At 37.7% G+C, this 17,854-nt stretch overlaps 1 protein-coding gene across 12 annotated transcripts in view; it reads left to right on the forward strand.

The window, feature by feature from the left end:
• KMT2C (lysine methyltransferase 2C) overlaps window positions 1-17,854 on the forward strand; it is a 270,063-nt gene that overhangs the window by 81,525 nt on the left and 170,684 nt on the right. For 11 of the 12 annotated variants that reach the window (XM_064575699.1, XM_064575698.1, XM_064575700.1 and 8 more), the window contains exon 3: window positions 16,944-17,085. In XM_064575699.1, coding sequence (XP_064431769.1) covers window positions 16,944-17,085 — 142 coding nt within the window. The remainder of the gene's footprint in view (window positions 1-16,943; window positions 17,086-17,854) is intronic. The other variant, XM_064575695.1, reaches the window with a different exon arrangement.

Raw genomic sequence — 17,854 nt, forward strand, 5'->3', positions numbered from 1 at the left:
TATACTAAAATTAAATAAAATCAAGTGAGTTAGTCTTTGCTCTTTGTCCTTGGAAAGACCTTCATCCAGTTGTTTTAGTGAACATGGAGGGCAAGGAGAATAGTAAAGAAAAGAATAGAGAACAGTTGTTAAAAACTAAGCTACAGGGGCGCTTGGTGGGCTCTGTCAGAGGAGCATGTGACTCTTGATCTCGAGGTCCTATGTTCAAGCACCATGTTGGGTGTAGAGATTATTTAAATGTGAAACTTAAAAAAAAAAAATCTATTAAGCTATAAATAAACCCAAGCAAAGAGAAGAGTTCCATACATTTCTAGTCAGTTTAAAAGCACATTTGAGTTGGCTGCAAGGTTTTAACATGTGCATGTCTCAAGGCCCAAGGTTTATTGGAAGGTCTCTTATATCTGTAAATTTTGTGTCTTGGTACATTTGTTTAATGACTTATAGTAATGTAAGAGAGTATTTATTAAAATGAGTATAGGGGGTTTGTGTGTGTCGGGGGGTGGTAAGTGGTGGGAATGAGTATCCTGTAAGTGGCCATTGGGAAAATCACAAGAAATTTCACAAATCAGTTTTTTTTTTTAATTTAAATTCATTTAATTAACATATAATGTATTATTAGTTTCAGAGGTAGAGGTCAGTGCAGTTTGTTATGTTTTTATGGTAAGAAAATCCTATGGGTTTTTTGGAGGTGGTGGCTGTTACTACTCTGTTTTTTCCCATATAAATTAAATCAACTCGAATGAAGTGCAAGTTAAGAAGAGAAATTCCACTTTTCTTTCAGAATCATTATATAATCAGGGCTTTGCAAACTTGTTTTAGTTAATTATAATTGGTTAATTATGATTTAGCTAATTATAATTAAAATTTTATTTTGACTGTTGTGGTAGTTTGGCCAGTAGGAGTCTCTTTTCAGCTGGCTTCTAAGTCCTTTTTATTATCATCTCAAAAGGACTTCTAAGTCCTTATTATCATCTCAAAATGTTTCAAAGCTCAACAATATTTTTCAGGCCCATCTTTAATTTTCTCTACCCCAGGATATGAAGTAGACTATTCTCTAAGAACTCTTAGTTCTTTTTAGCTGAAAATAGTATTAGAGATAAAAAAGTGGGCTCTAAGGATGCGTATTATATTGTTTTTATTGAGAATTAATTATGTTAGTCCATTTTAGTGATATATTAGTTATTGCATAGATGTGAGAGTGTATTCATCTGCTTATAAATACTTGTTCACATTAATACTTTCAGTTACCTCTAGTATAATTTTTTTAATAGAATTTATTTTTTAGAGCAGTTTTAGGTTCACAGCAAAATTGAGTGGAAGGCCCAGATACTTCCTATATGCCTCCTGCCCTTACATATGCATAGCTTTCCCCATTGTCAACATCCCCCACAGCATGGTATATTTGTTATAATTGACGAAACTTCAGTGACACGTCATTATCGCCCTAAGTCCATCGTTTACATTTTGGTTCACTCTTGGTGTTGTATATTCTCTGAGTTTGGACAAGTGTGAAATGATATGTATTCATCATTGTAGTATCACACAGTATTCTCACTCTCCTAAATCCTCTGTGTTCCACCTATTCATCCCTCCCTCCCCTTTAATCCAAGGCAACCACTGATCTTTTTACCATCTCCATAATTTTGCCTTTTCCACTATGTCATACAGTTGGAGTCATACAGTAAATAGCTCTTTCAGATGGACATCCTTCACTTAGCAGTAGGCCTTTAAATTTTCTCCATGTCTTTTCATAACTTGAGAACTTTCTTTTTAGCACTAAATAATATTCCATTTTTGGGATGGACCACAGTTTATCCATTCGTCTGCTGAAGGACACCTTGGTTGCTTCCAAGTGTTGGCAATTATGAATGAAACTCCTGTAAACATCCACATGCAGGTTTTGTGTGTACGTAAGTTTTCAAGTCCATAAGTTTCAACTCCTTTGGATAAATACCAAGGAGCATGATTGCTGGGTCATATGTTAAGAGCATATTTAGTTTAATAAGAAAGTGCCAAACTGTCTTCCAAAGTGGCCGTACCATTTTGCATCGCCACCAGCAATGACTGAGAGTTCTTTTGGCTCCAAGTTCTTACCAGCATTTGGTATTGTCAGTGTTCCTGATTTTGGCCATTCTAGTAAGTGTGTAGTAGTAGTATATCATTATTTTAGATTACATTTCCTTGATAACATATCATGTGGAACATCTTTTTGTCTGGTTATTTGCCATCTGTGTATCTTTGGTGACCTCTCTGTTATATTTATTAGCCCATTTTAAAATCAGGTTGTTAGTTTTCTTATTGTTGAGTTTTAAGAGTTCTTTGTATATTTTGGATAACAGTCCTTTATCAGATATGTCTTTTGCAAATATTTTCTCCTAGTCTATGGCTTATGTTTTTATTCTGTTGACAGTGTTTTAAGCAGAGTAGAAATTTAAAAAAAAATTTTTTTATTTATTTGACAGAAAGAGACAGCAAGAGAGGGAACACAAGCAGGGGGAGTGGGAGAGGGAGAAGCAGGCTTCCCGCTGAGCAGGGAGCCCGATGCGGGGCCCTATCCCAGGACTGTGGGATCATGACCTGAGCCAAAAGCAGACGCTTAATGACTGAGCCACCCAGGTGCCCCTAGAGTAGAAATTTTTCATTTTAATGAAGTCCAGTTTATCATTTGTTTCTTTCATGTATCATGACTGTGGTGTTATATCTAAAAAGTCACTGCTAAACCCAGGGTCATCTAGATTTTCTCCTAAGTTCTAAGAATTTTATAATTTTGCATTTCACACTTACTTTTTTAACTTCAGTAAGGACGTATGGTCTGTGTCTAGATGGATTTGTGTGTGCGCATGTTCAGTTCCAGCATCATTTGTTCAAAAATACTATTTCTTCTACATTGTATTGCCTTTGTGTCTTGTTTCAGTGACCAGTTAAATATTTATTTGGGTTTATTTCTGGCTTCTCCATCCCATACTATTGATCTATTTATTCTTCTGCCAAAATTACACAGTCTTGATTGCTGTAGCTATATAGTAAATCTTGAAGGCAGTTCTTCAACTTTGTTCTTCTCCTTCAATATTTTGTTAACTAGTTTGGGTCTTTTGTTTCTCCATAAAGTTTTTAAAATCAGTTTGTTGATATCCACAAAATAACTTACTGAGATTTTGATTAGAATTGCATTGAATCTATAATTAAAATTGGCAGGAACAAATGTCTTGGAAATATTGAGTCTTCCAATCCATGAACATGAAATATCTCTACATTTATTAATTCTTCTTTGATTTCTTTCATCAGGGTTTTGTAGTTTTTATCAGACAGATTTTATGTGTGTTTTGTTAGACTTATACGTGTTTGATTTTTGGGAAATGCTAATTTTAAATGGTATTTAAAAAAATTCATATTCCACTTGTTCATTGCAGGTATATAGGAAAATGATGGACTTTGTATATTAACCTTGTTATCTTGCAACTTTGCTATAATTGTTTATTAGTTCCAGGGCTTTTTTTTTGGTCTTTGTTTGTGTTTTTGTATATCCTTTTGGATTTTCTACATAGATGATCATTTATATCTGTGAACAAAGACAGTTTTATTACTTCCTTCCCAATCAGTATACCTTTTATTTCCTGTTCTGGTCTTATTACAATAACTGGAAGAACTTCTTTTACAAGGTTGGAAAGGACTGGTGAAAGGGTGACATCCTTGCCTTAGTGGGAAAGCTTTTAGTTTCTCACCATTAAATATGTTGTTGCTGGGCGCCTGGGTGGCTCAGTTGGTTAAGCGACTGCCTTCGGCTCAGGTCATGATCCTGGAGTCCCGGGATCGAGTCCCGCATTGGGCTCCCTGCTCAGCAGGGAGTCTGCTTCTCCCTCTGACCCTCCTCCCTCTCATGCTCTCTGTCTCTCATTCTCTCTGTCTCAAATAAATAAATAAAATCTTTTTTTTTAAAAAAATATGTTGTTGCTTGTAGGGGCTCTTTTGTAGATATTCTTTATCAAGTTAAGGAAGTTCTAGTTTACCGAGAGTAGTTTTTATCATGAATGGGTGTTGGATTTTGTCAGTACTTTTTTTGTATCTACAGATAGGATTATGTGATTTTTCTTTTTTAGCCTATCAATGCAATGGATTACATTAATTAATTTTCAAATGTTGAACAAGTCTTGCATACTTGGGATAAATCCTACTTGGTCCTGGTGTATAATTTTTTTTTATACATTTTTGGATTCACTTTGCTGATATTTTGTTGAGGATTTTTAAAATTTATTTTTATTTTTTATTTTTTTTAAAGATTTTATTTATTCATTTGACAGAGACACACAGAGAGAGGGAGGGAACACAAGCAGGGGGAGTGGGAGAGAGGGAAACAGATGTCCCGCGGAGCAGGGAGCCCAATGCGGGGCTCGATCCCAGGACCTTGGGATCACGACCTGAGCTGAAGGCAGATGGTTAATGACTGTGCTGCCCAGGCACCCCTTGTTGAGGATTTTTGCATTTATGTTCTTGAGAGATACTTGTCTGTAGTTTTTGTTGTTGTTTTATTTTGTTTTCTTGTATAATGTCTTTGTTTTTTGGCATTAGGGTAATGCTGCTCTCATAGAGTGAGTTAGGTTCCTTCTGCTTCTGTCTTCCAGAAGAGATTATTGAGAATTAATATAGTATCTTCCTTAAGTGTTTGGTAGAATTCACCAATGAAGCCATCTGGGCTAGGAGTTTTCTGTTTTAAAAGGTTATTAATTATTGATTCAACTTCTTTAATAGGTATAGGTGTATTCAGATTGAATCTTTCTACTTGTGGTGAGTGTTGTCAAATTGTGTCTTCTTTTCATTTTAATTAAAAAAAATTTTTTTGAGAGAGTGAGTCGAGCAGCGGGGGAGGGGCAGAGGGGGAGAGAGAGAAAATCTCAAGCAGGCTCCATACTCAACATGGAGCCTGATGTGGGCTTGATCTTACAACCCTGAAATCATGACCTGAGCCAAAATCGAGAGTTGGACCCTTAATCAACTGAGCTACCCAGGTGCTCTGCAAATTGTGTGAAGTTTATCTAGGTTATCAAATTTGTGGGTATAGAATTATTAATTGTATTTCTTTATTGTCCTTTTAATGTCCATAGGACCTGTAGTGATGTCCCTTCTTTAATTGCTATTATTAATAATGTGTTCTCTACCCTTTTTTCTTTCAGTAAACCTGGCTAGAGGCTGATTGATTTTATTGATCTTTTCAAAGAAGCAGCTTTTGGTTTCATTATTTTTCTCCATTGATTTCCTGTTTTAAATTTCATTGATTTCTGCTGTAATTTTTGTTATTTCTTTTTTTCTGCTTACTTTGGATTTAATTAGCTTTTTTTTCCTAGTTTGATTGATTGCTTTTAGATCTTCTTTTCCAATATATACATTCAGTGGTATAAATTTCTCTCAAAGCACTGTTTTCACTGCATCTCACAAATTTTGATAAGTTGTGTTTTCATTATTATTTAGCTCAAAATATTTAAAAATTTCTCTTGAAATTTCTTATTTGATCCATATGTTATTTAGAATTATGGTGTAGGGGAGCCTGGGTGGCTTAGTTGGTTAAGCATCTGCCTTTGGCTCAGGTCATGATCCCAGGGTCCTGGGATTCCTGCATTGGGCTCCATGCTTATCGGGAAGCCTGTTTCTCCCTCTCCCTGTCTCTCCCCTTGCTTGTGCGCACACGCACTCTATCTCTCTCTCTTTGGGGGGGGGGGGGAAGTGTGTTGTTTAGGGGGTGCTTGGCTGGCTCAGTTGGTAGAGCATGTGAGTCTTGATCTCGGGGTTATGGGCATGGAGACTATTTAATAAATAAAATTTAAAAAATTAAAAAGAAAAATGTTGTTTAACCTCCAAATATTTTGGAATTTTCAAACTATCTTTCTATTCCTGATTTCTAGTTTAATTCCTTTGTGGTTTGAGGGCAGACATTGTATGATTTCTATTATTTTAAATTTGTTTTGTGGCCCAGAATGTGGTCTGTTGGTGAATATTCCATGTGATCTGGAGAAGAATGTATATTCTGCTGTTGTTGGATGAAGTAGTCTATAGATGTCCATTTTATCCAGTTGATTGATGGTGGTGTTGGGTTCAACCATGTCGTTAGTAATTGTCTGCTTGCTGGATCTATATTTTTGATAAATGGGTGTTAACATCCCCATATGTAATAGTGGAGTCATATATTTTTCTCTGCAGTTCCGTCAGTTTTGCCTCATGTATTTTGACACTCTTGTTAGGTGCATATGTGTAAAGGATTATTATGTCTTCATGGAGAATTGACCCCTTTTTCGCTAGGTAATGGCACTGTTTGTCCCTGATAACTTTACTTGCTATGAAGTCCGCTGCATCTGAAATTAATATAACTTTGCTTTCTTTTGATCTGCAGTCTACTCTCAGCAAATTTCTACTATTCAGTTCAGTATTATTAACTATAGTCATCATGTTGTTACATTAGCTCTTTAGACTTATTTATCCTATGTAACTGCAACTTTGTGTGTTTTGGCCAATATTTCCCTATCTCCACCCACCCCCCCCCTCCCCCAGCCCCTGGTAGGTACCATTGTACTCTGCCAATTTTACATTTTTTTATTAGAATTTTGACTTGATTTGTTAGTCTCTCTAGGCTATACAGACTTTTCAATGTTTGACTGGAAGGAACTTTTCTCAGATTATCCCTGATAACATCAGTTTCACTCTCAAGAATCTAAAGGGTCAGTGAGCATTTGCTTGAATCCTTCCTTCCATATTTCAATTAACATTACACTATGTGACACCTTTAGACTACATTGTCAACAGTTTTATCCAGAGTTCTTACTTCATACTAGACTTGAGGCTTGCCCAGGGGACCTCATTTCTCACAAACGAAGTTCAACATATTCAGACTGAGTGCATGCTTGTGTCTTTGCTTTCACTTTGTGTAGATCAGTCTCTCAATTACCCAAGTATTTTTATAAGAATCACCTCTTCTTTGTGAATGCCTACCCTGCCCCCCTTTTCAGAAATTCTGCTTTGGTCATTAGACTTCACTAAGCCTATTTTTCTAGAGCTTTTACATATCCGGAAGTGTTTGTACCTTACTTCAATGGGGAGAGGTTTTTAGTGGATATTGCATTTTACCTGTAACTCTAGACATGATATTTAAATTTTATTTCTGAACAAGTCTAGTAGATCTGGAAGCAAAGCTTATTACTAAAAACCCTGAGCAGTTTTTGTTTGTTTGGCTTTTTTTCATTACCTCCAAAACTCCTTTGTGCTGTTTTTTTTTTGTTTTTTGTTTTTTTAAAGATTTTATTTATTTATTTGAGAGAGAGAGAATGAGAGACAGAGAGCATGAGAGAGAGGAGGGCCGAGCAGGGAGCCCGATGCGGGACTCGATCCCGGGACTCAAGGATTATGACCTGAGCTGAAGGCAGTCGCTTAACCAACTGAGCCACCCAGGCGCCCTGTTTTCTTTAATTTTTTCACTTCAACTCACACTCTTCACACACTTTAGCTAAGCAATGGTTAGCAGTTTTAGCTCTGGAACCAGACTGCCTGTGTTGGAATCCAGGCTCCTCTGCTAATTGAATTTTTTTTTTAAGTTTTATTTTTAAGAAATCTCAACACCCATTGTGAGGCTCAAACTTACAACCCTGAGATCAAGCGTTGCATGCTCTACCGACTGAGCCAACCAGGCGCCCCTCTACTTAATTATTCTTGAGCAAAGTTCCTTAATCTCTTACCTTGCTTTCTTATCGGTAACATGGAGATGTTCATAGTAGCTACTGTTGGTAGATACTCCTCCATGGTCTCTTGCACTTGACATATCTTGTTGTGTATCCCAAGAATGTAAGGCCTTGACTGTCCCTTATCTGGCCATTTCTCAGGGTTCTGTTCACAGTGAGTAGTCTTGAAGAAGAGGCAATGTCTCCCTCTGGGACAAAGAGCAGGCATGTTTAATGCTTACTATAAAAGCAGTGGGTTCCCTATGCTCTTTGTTCCTTCTTTGTGATGCATTTCACTGCAAGGACAGGCATTTATTTGGGCCATGGTGTGACCCCCATAAGACTTGGGGGCCAAAAGGGAACTGACAGCAATATCCTCATGTTTGTGCTGCTTGCTGTGCAGTGAGTAATGAAGTCCTTGGTCTTTGATCCAGGAGTCTGTGTTTTCTGCAGCATCTATGGAACAGTAACAGACTAACTTATTAGCTTGTGTAAAATCCCAGACTTAGAAGCTATCTTCATATGGTTGTTGTAAAGTTTAAATGAGTTAACACATGTTAATCACTTACAGCATTGCCTCGGACATAGTGAGCATTTACTGAAAGTTAGCCATGAAGGTTTTAAGTATTTTCGTATTCTCTGCATTGAATTTTTAGGCCTAAGTAAAGATAAGGCTCAGAAGATTAAGATTGCTGTACATAACGATTATATGGTGAAGATGTATATTGTAATTTATTGGTTTTATTTTAGTTTCTTGTTTTTTTTTTTAAGATTGATTTATTTGAGAGAGTGAGAGCACACATGGAGGAGAGGGGCACAGGGAGAGGGAGAGAGAGTCCCAAGCAGATTCTGTGCTGAGCGCAGGGCCAGATGCAGGGCTTGATCCTGTGACCCTGAGATTACTACCTGAACTGAAACCAAGAGTTGATTGCTTAACCAGCTGTGCCACCCAGGTGCCGCTAGTTTCTTGTATTAATTGCAAACCATGAATATCCATTAATAACACACTTTAAAAAAGTCATACAGAAAACTAAACAAAATACTTTTATAACTAAATAAAACATCCAGAGAGCAGTTGAATTTTAACAATTACTATTTTAATTAACATCAGTGTATTCTTTGGCTCTTGATAACTGTTGGACTCTTATTCTTAATGTTTTTGTACTGCATTTCTAAAAATCACATTAAAATTATAACAGTGATGTGTATTAGTGAAAATTTATAGAACTGTGGATAAGTATAAAGAGACTAAGTTAGCCGTAGAAGTGTTAACTCCAAGAGAAAACCAGTATTTCACATTTTTGTGTATTTTTGGTTGCTTACATGTTAAATCTTTACATGGCTCTGTGAAAGTAGTGACTATCTTCATGTTATTAGTGTCAATATTTTAAGTAGTTTAGTGAATAAATATAGGGTAACTGTTTCTAAAGAGTGCTAATTCTTCCGCTGTACAACACATTTTGGATGTAGTGGATACACTAGATTCAGTAAGATACAAACAGAATGTAAAATAGAACTGTCAGAATGCAGGCTTATTTTGACCACTGCTGTTCAAAAGAAGGAAAGGGTGTGATTACACAATTTCTTAGATACGTTTTATTCTGTAGTCTTAGTATAAAGAAAGCATGAAAGGCATCACCATTCTGTGGAGGTAAAGGAAGTTAGGAGAGAGAAAAAATTTTTATTCTATTTAATGTTTGACTAAAGCACCAGCAGCAAGGCATGTTGTTTGGATAAGAAGTAGACAGTGAGTGCTGGTGTTCGTTAACATAATTAGTAAATACTAGCATGTTTAAAATATTTTGTATGTTTTTCTCTGTGCTTTTTGTGATTCTTTATGTACATGTATACAGTAAGATTTTTCTGCTTGCTTGATATTAATTACACCACATGTAATTAATCAGTTATTGGGTATCATCCAGATTTTGCTCTGAATGGTTTGTAAAACAGATACATTGCCTGTTTCTATAGAGTGCATCATCTGGTAGGGTGTCATTGACACCTTTGCCAGGCTATTTTCCAAATAATGTTTTTAAATGAATAAAATAAAATACATACGTTTGCAAAGATAAATGATTATATTGAAATATTGTCAAAATAGTAAAAAGCCAAATTTGTAATTTCATAATGTGTTTTTAAAAATTTATACTTAAATTATAAATCCTAATTTAATTTTAATAATTACCATAATTTTCAAGTAGTGATGAAGGTAAATGATATTGTGGGATATCTGCAAACACTGAATGTGATAAGAAATTACCTGCTTTCTGTTGGTGACAGAGATATAGTTGCTCTATCACTCTACTTGTGCATATATTCATAATGAAAGGAGTTTTTAGGATTCTAAATTTCAAAGGTTAGTAAAAAATTTTTCCCTCCTAATATCCTAGAACCCCTGATTAAGTAAATACATTTAAAAAATTTTTTTATTTTACTTTTTAATTTTTTGAGTGGGGGGCGGGTAGAGGGAGAAAGCAAATGAATCTCAGGCAGACTCCATGCTGAGCGCAGAGCCTGATGCTGGGCTTGATCTCAGCACCCTGAGATCACGACCTGAGCCTAAACCAAGAGTTGGATGCTTAACTGACTGAGCCACCCAGGTTGCCCCTAAATAAATACAATCTTTAAAATTCATTCAAAGATAGGGTGCTTTGAAAGAATGTGTTATGTATCAGTAAGGGAGGCCATACGTAGACGCTGGAATAGTTTTGACATTGACAGTCTAATCTGTCAGGTCGGTGAGTTTACTGCATATATTTTTAGGATACATACAGAGAATTACTTAACCTTTGAGGGAAATAATTTCCTAATTGTCCAAAATCAGAATGTATTATTTCCATGAAGTTGGCTGGGAGGTAAATGCTCTCTTTACTCAATAATTTTACTCAGCACGGCTTTAAAAATAAACAGAAATACACTGTATTTTCAGTTTTCATTTCATATTCTTCATATTCAACAAATGCTTCCTCAGTAACATGGTGCTAGTAAAATATTAACATTTCCCTTTAACGTTAATCTATTCATAAAACCTCTGGGCTCTGTGAGAGACTGCCGGGAGCACACGGCAGTTAAGTGAGCAGGGGTGAGCATCCCTGTGCCTTGGAAGCCCATTTTGCTTCATATTAGCTATGTGATCTCTGGCTTGTTGTTTAACTTCCTGACTTTAGTTTCCTTACCTTGTAAATGAGGATAATATGTCAGATATTACTGTTGTTTTTTAAAAGAGAAGAATTAAATGAGAGAACTATTAGGTGCACACCTCTATTTGTCTTTTCAGTTTTAGCTGGCTTTTAATGCCTTTTTGAAGCCTTTCTAAGCTGTACTCCCACCTCTTCCATTGACTCTCATCACACCTGTACCTCCATCCTGACAAGTGTGCTATCCTATTATTATTTATTATTCACTGTCTCTCCTGACTAGATCCATTGAGGGTAGAAATCCTGACTCTGTTATAGAAACTGGCTACTATTTGAATAGAATATATGGTACACAGTAGTTACTCAAAGTTTTGTTTGGTAAAAATCATTCTAAAGTAATGATTTATTAACTTCTCAGCAGAGAGCCAGAAGCTGCCTAAATAAATGTTCTCTTTATTCTTATCACTTCCCACAATATAATGTAATCATGTGTGATCTGGCATCGAGAGTTTGGTATCTTAGGGAGTGATACCTAACTAGATGGGGAAGTAAATAGATAGTTAAAATATCATGTGTGAATGTCGATAATCAGAATAGCAACCACATACCTACCCTTACCATATACTTAAGGCATTGGGCTGAGTGCTTTACGTGTAATATCTATTTTACTCCTAAAGGGAGTTTTATACTAGGTGGTATTAGCTATCTTTTAAGTGATTGACGAACTGAAATTGAGATGAGCTAACTTGCCAAGGGCACATGGCTTGCAAATGCAGATTCTGGACCATTTGATTCCAAGCCTTTGATTTTAACTAATACCTCAGACTAAACAGCCTTTGCTATTCATTCACAGAAGCAACTGTTTGGGACTATAAGTAAGAGTCATGGGAGGACTGGCATTGTTTAGGGGCAGGGGTTGGATCTGATTTACTGGTGCATCCCCAGAGATTTGCACAGCACTTCGGCCATGCCACTGAATGAAGTACACAGGCCGTCCAGGTTCTCTCCGAACTTCCTCACACATGATTGGGTTCTTTAGGATTGTTACCTCTGCACATACGCCACCTAGTGGTTCAAGATTGCACACAGGTAGGGGCTGCCGATAAAATCCTCTCTCTGTCATCCCTGTGGTCAGTGTGGACTCTTCTGGCTTTAAAACATTTTGTGACCAAGTAGCATTGCCTTTATTTTAGGTCAAGTTCAGAGTAAGGAGAAAGATACACCAAATATTTTATATCAAAGAAAAATATAACATGGAAAATTTTAAAATGTAAAAAGTGCCTGCTTACTCCCATTTCATAGTTTTAGACTGTTAGGCATTTGAACGAATAGAATGCCATGAAAGGCAAAAACTCTGCAAAGTAGCCGAGCCTGGGCTCTTTTACTAGTTGAATGGCTAGCTTTTGTGGTTTTGGCACAGGCCCAGGATGGTGTTCAAGAGTGCATTTTTGGTAGTGAACTGTGGATAAGCAAGTACTGGCATCAGAACTCTTCCTTCAGTTGTCATTGAGTTTACAGTCATTTCACCAGAGCATTTCTGGTTGATATCTCTGGTTGGATATTTGGATGGCATCATTTTCAGCCAGAGCAATCTGTTTCAGGAGAAGAGAGAGACATAAACATTAGTTTAATTGTCCTGGCTTGACTTTGACAGATAGTAAGATCTAATTTTTTCTACTAAACGAAGAGTGACAATTAAAAAAGATAGGTTCGATCTTTATGTATAGTTTCACATATTTAGGGATACTTTTTCCTGTTTCTGTTTTGTGGCTGGAACTGCTCCCTAGGAAGCAGTCATAAGATTCCTCTTTATTTCTCCTTATTCCTTAAAAAACAAATGACTAAAACAACAAAATCCAAACCAAAAACCCAGCCCAAACCCATCAATCTCTAGTATGTCTTCAGCAGATCCAGGGTAGGATCATGGGGCAGACCCAGTAATAGCTGGAAGCAAAAGGAGAACAGGATGAACTCGTGAAGCCTGCCTTACTATTATCCTCTTTGTGGATCAGGCCAGTTCCAGATCCCATTAGGGGAAAAAAACTCCCTCTAGTCTGAATCTGTTTTTTGCTCCTCTGAAATGCAAGGAGCCTAATTTCTAAAGGTTGTGTACCTGAATACCTACCAGCCTACCATTAACATTTATGCTTAAGGGCGCCTGGGTGGCTCAGTTGGTTAAGCGACTGCCTTCGACTCAGGTCATGATCCTGGAGTCCCGGGATTGAGTCCCACATCGGGCTCCCTGCTCAGCAGGGGGTCTGCTTCTCCCTCTGCCCTCTTCCCTCTTGTGCTGTCTCTCATTCTCTCTCTCTCAAATAAATAAATAAAATTAAAAAAAAAAAACAAACCAAAAAACCATTTATGTTTAACCTTGCCATCTCTTTCTGATCTAATTTGAGAGAAGGAGAGGGAGAGAGAGACAGAGCAGACAGACACTGAGAGATTGACACTGAAACCTACTGGTTTCCCCTTAGTTATAAGCAACAAAAAAGCTCCTAAACATACTGAAAGTGTTCTGTATTTTCTTTCTGAAGGAGAGCAAAATAAGGAAGTAGTTGGGATTGTGCTAGTTTGCCTGGAGAAGAATTTTGACGAGAGGCCATACGTGGTAGATAGCAGCATATATCAGAGAGCAGACAGGCTGCACCCTGTTGGAGGGAATGCAGTTTAGGGATGGAGGCTAGGAGAGCTAGCTGGCCCTTAGGAGAAAAGTCTCCCAGGGCAATATAATGGCACATGACTCTGGTCCATGTGGCTCAGGATCTATGAGCTTCTGAGGTACTCTTGTTATTACTCCTCTTATCTTGACTCTTACCCTTCCTTATCACCTAGTAATAGGAATCGTACAAAAAGAGCATATCCCACATGTGCTCAGGGCATCTCTGGGTAGAAATGAAATGCTTCCTTAAAGGCATTTTTATATATGGTCATTTTATAGTATTTTGAATATAATAGGCAGAGGACTCTGTCTCGTGGAACCATGTTACTTTCTGTCTTTGGTTATAAAAGCACATAGAGGGCAGGCAACACAAAATAACTTTTGGGTCTTTCCACATGCTTTCCCTAGACCTATAGGCTCTGGAGGCACCTGGTCTGCTTTCCAAGTTATTGCAGGTCACAGATCTACCAAATATTTTGATACAGCATAAAAAGGGTCAGTTGGTTTCCAAACTCTAGTATCACTGTTCTCATTGCCTGATCACCAACCCACATTTTAAGTGTTTGTTACTGCAGTTCCCCACTCTTGTGTTAATTGGGGCATGGGCTAAAATGCTGTAAACAGAGACCCCAAAATACAGCAGTGGCGTAAATAAAACAAATTAATTTTTTTTTCATGCAGAATTTCTGAAAGTGAGAGGTTCAGGCATCTTTGCTCCCTGTGGTTGTTTATGGACCTAGACTCCTTTCATCTTGTTCTTCTGCCCTTCGTGAGAGTGTTGTTCTCATCGGCAGCATTGCATCTGGGTTGCTGATGTGTCTGTGTTCCTGTCCATAGGAAAGAGGGAACATAATTTAGTCTAGAGCAAATCCCTGCCTGTTAGGTGACGTAGAAATTGCACGGTCACTTTCGGTCATACTGTATTGGTGAGAATTTGCCACAATTAGCTACAAAGAAGGTTGAGAAATAGTAGCTAAGAAGTTATGTGCCCTTTTGAAATTTGGGTGTAAAAGAAATCCTCTGTCCATTTTTCTGTAGGGTAATGTGCCTTGTTCATCTTTCATGATGCAAAGTTCTTTACATATTCTAGATTTGAATGCCTATTTGTGGATACAAATCACATGTATTTTCTTTCAATCTATGATGTACTTTTTCATTTTGTTCATGATATCTTTTGTTATATAGAAGTTTAGTATTTTAATGTAGTAAAGTTTGCAAATCTTTTTATAATCCTTTGATACAAATATACTTTGTAGATTTGATTCTAGGTACTCTCTCAGTTTTGTGGCTAGGGGTAGACAGGACAGACAACATGATTGATCGGCCAGAAGCACTTGATTTATGGTCAACTTTACTATTTCAATTTAAGAAAGAACAATTATTATTATTATTTTTTTAAGATTTTATTTATTTGACAGAGAGACATAGCGAGAGAGGAAACACAAGCAGGAGGAGTGGGAGAGGGAGAAGCAGGCTTCCTGCTGAGCAGGGAGCCGGATGTGGGGCTCAGTCCCAGGACCCTGGGATCATGACCTGAGCCAAAGGCAGACGCTTAACTACTGAGCCACCCAGGCGCCCCAGAACAATGTTATTTTATTTTTTAAATATTTTATTTATTTATTTGAGAGAGAGAATGAGAGATAAGAGAGAGCATGAGAGGGGGCAGGGTCAGAGGGAGAAGCAGACTCCCTGCTGAGCAGGGAGCCGGATGTGGGACTCGATCCTGGGACTCCAGGATCATGACCTGAGCCAAAGGCAGTCGCTTAACCACCTGAGCCACCCAGGCGCTCAGAACAATGTTATTTTAAATAGAACCAAAACTGTCTGAAGCATGTTTGATGCTTTATTTCATCATTCATTTCATGATTTGACAAGACTTATAATTATTTGTAGTTTTTCTAACTGAACAATTAATAGTTCTCAAAGTTATTTGTCAAAACACTTACCTAAACTTCCTTATGAATTTAGGAGACTTTGATAGTTATAAAAATAGGAAAGTCAGATTGAAGAGCTGATCTGAGAGATGTGAGATCAAAATTGGTGTGGAATTTAGTGTTCAACTGCTGGATATGTCCAGAATGCAGTTCAAGTGTGGTCTCAAACTCAAGAGAGGAGCCAGGCCTGCAGATGTCAGCTGATGACCAGGAAGTCCAGAGGAGACCGTTGAAACCTGGATAATCATTAAGTTCTTCAAGAAGAAAGAGCAAATAAGGACATCCTAAGGGCTATTCCCACATGTAGAGGTTGAAAAGAAACCAGATGAAGAGACAGATATTAGGTCATTTAATTTTCGTTAGCAACCATGTGAGATACATGGTAGCGTTTTGGTTTTGCAGGTGAGATGTGGAGAATTTGGGAGATGACTTTATATAAATTGTATAGACAATAGCTGGTAGAACTGGTACTTGAGAGCCTTGATGATTCTGAAGCCTGTAGGAATCCATTACATCTCCTGCTTATAGAAGGTGGGAGAGCCTTTCACTGAGGAGGAGGTTGTCCTTGGTGCCAGATGAATTTCTGGGAAGTTGAAAGGCTTGCAAGGAACCCCTGGATTGTGAGTTCTGTTGCTGTCGGTCGTGGTGGGGAGAACAGCATTGCAGTGGGAGGATGCCCATTAGGAAGGTAATGGAGTGCGGCCCCTCCAAAGTCCCATTTCCTGAATTTTACTGGGAGAAGGAAAGAAAGAGAGGAGGAGTTTGAAGGACTATAAGTGCTTGGTATTTGTTTCTTTGGTTTGGGGTGGTGGTGCGGAAAGGTCTAAGTAAATTTCGGGTTAGGAAAGAAGGACCGACTGGAGCGTGGGATTGCATCAGGAGCACTGGTGGAGGGACAGCGCCTGTTCATGTCTGGTGATGCAGTCTCCAAGAGTGGATAGATCGTTTTTATTTAAAGAGACACATGATATTATGGGTGATAGTGTTTGTTAACTTGCCTCCTACGATAGTATGTGTGAAGTGTTTGGGGTTGGAGTCTTGAGGGTAAATGAAAAAGGCAATGGAGTCAAGATGTGTTCTCTTCAATTATTTACCTTTAGAATGGCTATTAATTAGGCTGTAATGATTGTTTTAAATGAATGATAATTTTGTTTATAAATTGTGAAGAACCTTCTTTTAAGTGTGTCACTTTGAAATACATTTGTTCTGTAGATGAACTGCTATAATCCTACAAATAAAGTTCTTAACAGTTATTACTAAGATGAAACTCCACTGAGTCAGTTGTAAAGTGCACACAAAAAAGTGTGCTATGTTTCACATTATTTCAATGATCATGTTGCAATAGAGAGTAAATATAAACCATGCCATTACATACATAAACTTTTCCTGTATTAGTGAAGTGCTGCCATTGCTCTTTGAATCTTCTTCCCATGCCATGTATGCTTTACAGATAAATTCACCAAAGATTGATTTAAATGCAAAAATGACTTTTTTAATCCTCTTGTTCACTATTAAGCAGAAATCAAAGAACAGTCTGCAGAAGAAGATGCTGAAGCAGAAGTGGACAACAGCAAACGGCCGATCCCAGTCCTTCAGCGTTCTGTGTCTGAGGAATCTGCGAGCTCCCTGGTCTCTGTTGGTGTAGAAGCCAAAATCAGGTTAGAGAATGAATGCAGCTGGATTGGGGATTAGTGACAGGTGGGGAGCTGCTATAGAGAGAATTCAGAGAGTACAAGCTTAGATGGGATTTTATTATTTAATAGTTTTAGATTTATGGCTGATGCCTCTGTGTGTTGTTGGGGTAAAGTGTCTGTGGGCTTAGGTGATTATAGAACAGACCAGTAGACTAGCATGTACCCCTCCACAGACCAGAACAGAGAATCACCAGCACGCTAGTCCTAGCCAAAGAAATAACTCCAAGCTTTTAGTGTAAGGATTGATTTTTGATATTTACCTGTAAACTTTTATACTCTTGTTCCTTACTCTTTCTTCATTCTTTAAAAAAAGATAGAGGACATTATAACCTATCTGTGTATACTTCAGCTTTGAAGTCTTGGAGTTTTTTAGACCTTATTTGAAAGGCATGAATAAAACTATAAAATCATTTATCAGTTGAATACTCCCATCTTCTTGAAATGTTTTTTTTCTTTTGCTTTCGACACCCCTGCCTCCTCATTTTTTGCTGGCTTTTGCAGAGACTCCCTGCTTTTAAAAGGTTGGGTCCTCAGTGGAGTCTTCAGCATGCATACTTTTATCTCTACTCGCACTCTGGGAATGCTCATTCAGTGTGATGATGAACCCCATATTTATATTTCCAGGACTGACCTTTCTCCAAACTGCAGACCTTCCTATCCGTCTGTTTGACATCTCCATTTGGAGGTGTATACTAGATACCTCATCCATACATGGTTTGTTCCCCACTTTGCG

This window comes from Mirounga angustirostris, unplaced genomic scaffold, assembly GCF_029215605.1.
Source record: "Mirounga angustirostris isolate CCGP_5_RB_7025 unplaced genomic scaffold, mMirAng1.0.hap1 SCAF_12, whole genome shotgun sequence".
Classification (NCBI taxonomy): Eukaryota; Metazoa; Chordata; class Mammalia; order Carnivora; family Phocidae; genus Mirounga; species Mirounga angustirostris.